General features: G+C 55.5%; 1 protein-coding gene across 1 annotated transcript; it reads left to right on the top strand.

Annotated features, from left to right (window-relative positions):
• Positions 1-1637: 1637 nt before the first annotated feature.
• Positions 1638-5000, top strand: DLX1 (distal-less homeobox 1). Its single transcript, XM_026677747.2, has 3 exons — positions 1638-1950; positions 2607-2806; positions 3892-5000. Exons 1-3 carry the CDS (start codon positions 1638-1640, stop codon positions 4144-4146), a joined length of 768 nt encoding a protein of 255 aa, XP_026533532.1. The 3' UTR covers positions 4147-5000.
• The last annotated feature ends 463 nt before the right edge of the window (positions 5001-5463 follow it).

Here is a 5463-nt window from a genome sequence, read left to right as displayed (position 1 = left end):
TTTCCTTCTTCACCGCCTACTACTTTAGGTTGAATTCTGAGAAACCGTCCACAGCAACCACTATTCAGAAAATTAGTCTGCAACTAACCTGCTGCTCGGGGGAGTTAGACACAGCAGCTTTCCCACAGTCCCCTCAGGACTTCAACTTCAAAGGAACCAAGGTGTACCAGGTCTTACAATAGATTGCTTTTGAATGGGGTCGCGAGGAGTAAATCCCGTGGCCCTGACTCTAAAGTGGGCATCCTCTCGTAAATTGGACTGAATCCCAATCGAGTCGAAAGCTGACTTCACCCCCTTCAAGTCTGCAAGGTGTCCCGCTACCAACTCAATGCGTGGAAGCGGTTAAAATGACCTGACCTGACCCCACGAGTGACGTGTCTTGTCAGGAGAGTGGAAGCGCTGGTCCCTCGCCCCTCTGCGCACAACTCTGGCTTCCGATCCTCCAGCGGTCTTTCTTCCTTCCTTCCTTCCTGCCTTCCTTCCATCCTTCCTTCCTTCCTGCCTGCCTGCCTTCCTTCCTGCCTTCCTTCCTTCCATCCATCCTTCCTTCCATCCTTCCTGCCTTCCTTCCTGCCTTCCTTCCATCCTTCCATCCTTCCTTCCTTCCTGCCTGTCTTCCTGCCTGCCTGCCTTCCTTCCTGCCTGCCTGCCTGCCTGCCTGCCTGCCTTCCTCGGCCCTGTTGGGGCGCTTGGCTAGTCCTGCCGCTCCCGCTGGCCCCTCTCGCGCACCATATGCAGCCCCGGGGAAATCCTGCCCCGCGAATTGCGCGCGCCTGCAAGGAGGGGCCTGGCCGGTCTCGCCCTGCCACACCTGCCAACTGCGCTCCCCTCGCTTGGCTGCTTTAAGACCGAGGACCGGCCCGTAGCCCAGTGGCCGCTCCGAGAAACGGTTCCACCCGCCAACCGCACCTGAAAGGCTTTGGGGGGGGGCAGGAGAAACGGGCAAAGGGCAAAGCCGGAGAAGTTGGCGGGTGGGAGACCCTGATGCTTCTTTTTCCAGCTGACATATATCCCTAACACACCGGTAGGGATAACCCGGAAAAGTCAAGCAGAGCCTGGAGGGTGGGTGGGAATGGAGCCCGGGCTTCATCCTCTCCAGCGGAGAAGAGGAGAGCCTGGATTGCGAATCTTTCCCGTCTTCCTTCCCGCATCCTTGGCGGGGGAGGGGGGGGGTGGACTTGGGGTGGGTGGGGGGTGGTGGAGAGAGGCGGCTGGAAGGGTCCCGCGGCAGCGTCTCCTCCGCCCAGGCGAAGTCCGTCTCTCGCTCGCCCGGTCCAGCCGGCGAAGCCCCCTAAAAGCGTCTCGGGCCAATCGCGAGCGCTTCTGCCAGACGGCGGGCCAATCAGCTCGGCGGGCTCATGCATATTCATGGCGTTTGGCTGAGTCAAAGCTTTTAGGCGAGTTTGTGTAGATTCCCCCCAGCACATCTCATGCCTTCGAGACACTTTTTTTTTTTTAAAAATTTTTTTCTTCAAAGAGCCCAACTCCATTTTCTTATGAATGGAAAGTGAAAAGCCCCGGGCCTCTTAAATTGGGTCCCGAGGACGGCGAGGCCGGGAGAGAGGCCCCCCCAAAGACGAGAGCGCGAGAGAGAGCAAGAGCGAGCGAGGGAGAGACACCCGAGTCAGCGGCGAGCAATGACCATGACCACCATGCCAGAGAGCCTAAATAGCCCCGTCTCAGGCAAGGCGGTCTTCATGGAGTTTGGCCCGCCCGGGCAGCAAATGCCTCCGTCGCCCATGGCCCACGGCCACTACTCCATGCACTGTTTACACTCGGCCGGCCACTCGCAGCCGGACACCTCGTACAGCGCCGCATCCTCTTTCTCCAGACCGCTGGGCTACCCCTATGTCAACTCGGTCAGCAGCCACTCGGGCAACCCTTACATGAGCTCGGTGCAGTCCTACCCCAACAGCACCAGCTTGGCTCAGACTCGGTTAGAGGAGACAGGTACGTGCCATTTGCCGGCGGGAGGGGAGGGCAGGGCGGGGAGGGGGTCGGTAGGGAGGGAGGGGGCGAGGGGAGGGAGAAACCCTAAATGGATTTTCCTCAACCCCCCGAAAGATGGGGAAGAGAAACAAAAAGAAATGCAGCCAAACTGAATGGGGTTTGTTTGAAGGTTTTTCTCCCCCCCGCCGCCCCCAACCCCAAAACCTCCTGGTTTCTGCCCCAACTACCCTCAAGGGAACAGCCTAGTTTCCAAGATCTCTGCAGTTTGCACACAAAGCCACACCAGGCCCGGCTGGCAAAGCCCCGAAAGCATTTCCTCTGCACTCTTTCCAACTCTCTCTCTTCTCCCCCCCAGATGTGCGCCTATTAGACTCGGCAATTATTTATTGCGTCGCGCTATAAACAATGTATGCAATTAAGGGTAATTAAACCTAAAGTGCCGCCGCCTGTAAAAATAGAAAAAACTTTTCCTTTTTCTCCCCTTCCTTCCCCTTCCCCACGGGCGATGGAACTGCGGGGCTGCCAACAATCCCTTCTCCTCTGCACGCACCACAGCCGCCTCATCTCCGCCCGGCTTCGGGGGCTGCCGGTGGGGCTTAGCTAGCGAGGCGTCCGGGTCTCTCTCTCACGGGGGGCTCCTTTGTCACTTCTTCCAGGGACCGAGACCGAGAAAAGCACCGTGGTGGAAGGCGGCGAAGTGCGCTTTAACGGCAAAGGGAAAAAAATCCGGAAACCCAGGACGATTTACTCCAGCTTGCAGCTCCAGGCTTTGAACCGGCGCTTCCAACAGACCCAGTACCTGGCTTTGCCGGAAAGAGCCGAGTTGGCCGCCTCTTTGGGCCTCACCCAGACTCAGGTAGGCAGAGCCGGGGCCGTTTCCCCTCCTCATCCCAGCCCTGAGACGCTCCCCTGTCCCCCCAAGGAGGCTTGGTGCTTTTCCGACCCCCGAGCTTCCTTCGGCAAGGAAGGAGCGGAGAGTTTCGGGGGGGTCCGGTCGAGCCGAAGAAAATCTCCCCAAAGGGATTCCCTCCTCTCTTATCGCGTGTCTGGATGAATCCATCTCCCCAAATCTGGGAAAGCGCCCTAAAAACACATTATTAAAACACGTTATTTGCTTTGCCGGCGCTTTCCTTCTTCTTGAGCTGGGCTGCTACGAAGCCTTGTTGGTCGAGCTTCGCTTCTTCTCTTTCCAAGGCGCCTTTGGCTCAATAGGTCTCTATACTCCTCAGATAGGAACCAGAGGTTTGAAGGCCCGAGTTTCTCAGGGTCCAGAAATGTCCTTTCGGGACGTGGAGAAAGCCGGGCCCAACAACAATCCGGCTCCCTTTCCAGAAATCCGATCCAAAGGAAAACCACCCGCCCGCTACCGTTCATGCCCATCTCCCCCTATACCCCTTTCTAGGTCGAAACCTCAAACCTCGAAATTAAAAACCGTCGGGATTTTAATTGGCGCGACACTTTCTTTGGCCTGGGCCCCCTTCCCGGTTTAGAAATGGGAGTCCGCTGTCTTGGGGCACCGTTACTCTCTGTCCTGGCCGCATTCCGAGGTCTTGAGCATCGCGGCACCCCGATTCTTAGCCACGTGTGGACTGGGGGAACAAAGTTATTGGCCTTTGGACCTATTGGTCCTTGGACACTGGGCAAGGGGTAACAGTTAAAAACGACCTGGTTAGTCTCGGAACAGCAGCTGACTCGCTTTCCGCCCCCCATTAAAGTAGGGAGGAAAAGTGGAAGCGCGCCTCCAGCTCCATCGACCTTTCTGCCCGGGGCTGCAGCCAAACACTGCCTGGCGCCTTGGGGCCGAGACTGGATTCCTCGGAGGAAGGGGGGCGGGAGGGGGGGAGAGAGCTCCCTTCTTGGGCCCGAGGGTGGCTTGGGTAGGGAAGGCTTGTGACTTTTCCGATGGGTTCTGACCGTTTCTCTTCCTGGGACGGGTTGCAGGTCAAGATCTGGTTCCAGAACAAGCGCTCCAAATTCAAGAAGCTCATGAAGCAAGGAGGAGCCGCCTTGGAAAGCAGCGGCCTGGCCAACGGGAGGTCGCTGTCGGCCAGCTCTCCGCCCGGGCCGCCAGTCTGGAACACCGGCTCGTCGTCGGGTAAGAGCTCCACGGGAACCCCGGGCACCTACATCCCCAGCTACACGTCTTGGTACCCTTCGGCCCACCAGGAGACTATGCAACAGCCTCAGCTGATGTGAGGAGCGAAGGGTTGGCCGGCTCCGGTTTATGTTGTTTTGGTTTTTTGTTTTTTTTGTTTTTGCTTTGGCTTTTGTGTTTCTTTTTTTTTGTTTGTTTGTTTGTTTCTTTTCCTTTTCCTTTTGCAACGTTGAACGGATAAGCCGATCGCCCCATCGGCTTGGAACCACCGAACGAAGGAAGAAGGAAGAAAACAAACAAAGGCAACCTTGTTGGTCTGGGGAAATCGCATCGCAGAAGGAAGCCGCCTTCGTCCCCCTTTAGAGAAGCCTGAGCCAGCAGGAGCGTCTCTGGGCCGCCGACGGTTTTTGGGTCGCAGCTCCCGAGACAAGCACAGATGCCAGGCGGGGCTGGTTCCCACTGCAGACAGCTGACGCGGCGGCCCCAGATAGTCCCTCAGCCATGCCGGACGACAGGCTGCCAGCAGCAGCGCGGAACACGGCCCTCGGCATGGGCATCCCGACGCCGGCAGCAAAGAACCTGTTTGTCCCAGGAAGGGAGGGGGAGTAGGGTCCTCTCTCTTGTCCGTCTTTCTGTCCTGTCCAAATGAAACTTGGCCATTCCCTTCAACTCATCCTTCCTTTCTGGGCTTCACCAAGGAACAACTTTTCCTTCTTTCCTTCCTTCCTTCCTTCCTTCCTTCCTTCCTTCCTTCCTTCCTTCTTTCCTTCCTTCCTTCCTTCCTTCCTTCCTTCCTTCCCCTTCTCCTTCTGTGTTCGTTGTAGTCCTCTCGGTGTACATTTTTTTTTCCTTTTGTCGAATGGGAAAGGGATTTTTTTAAATTATTATTATTTATTGACTTAAAACTACCACTATGAGAGTCCTAAACATTTTTTAAAAATAAACTTTTATGGGCGGATCTGTTTTGCAAAAGTGATGCTGTGTTCAGGCCGTTTGTTTCAAACCAACCGCGCGCACACACGCTGAAGGGACTGTTCTCATTATGGCTGCTGCTTGTTCTTCGCTTTGGGGCATGCGCGCGCGCGCTCCTCGGGATCCAAGGAAGGCCATGGGATTCGGACTGCAAACGCATTTGCAGAAACCTAGTCTTGCAGGCTTTTTTTTTTTTTTTTTAAAGCCGGTGGGGTTTATTTCTCGGATTCATTTTCATGGATCTCAGCGGAAATGTACGAAGCGTAAAGTGGGTTGTGATTCACAAAATCTGATGTGGCGAAAGTGGCTAAACATGTCATATGATTTTATTTTAATGTTATTTTGTTTATTGCTCAAAAGGGTAACAGGCAGTTTTGAAAGGCACGTGCAAGGGATGTCATCTCTTTCCAAAGCTGGAAAACTTCTAAACTACAAGCTTAAGCACT

This window comes from Notechis scutatus, chromosome 1 (assembly GCF_049901735.1).
Source record: "Notechis scutatus isolate UNSWTSFEM ecotype Mainland chromosome 1, rNotScu1.2, whole genome shotgun sequence".
NCBI classification, from domain to species: Eukaryota; Metazoa; Chordata; class Lepidosauria; order Squamata; family Elapidae; genus Notechis; species Notechis scutatus.
This window is presented reverse-complemented; position numbering and strand designations above follow the sequence as displayed.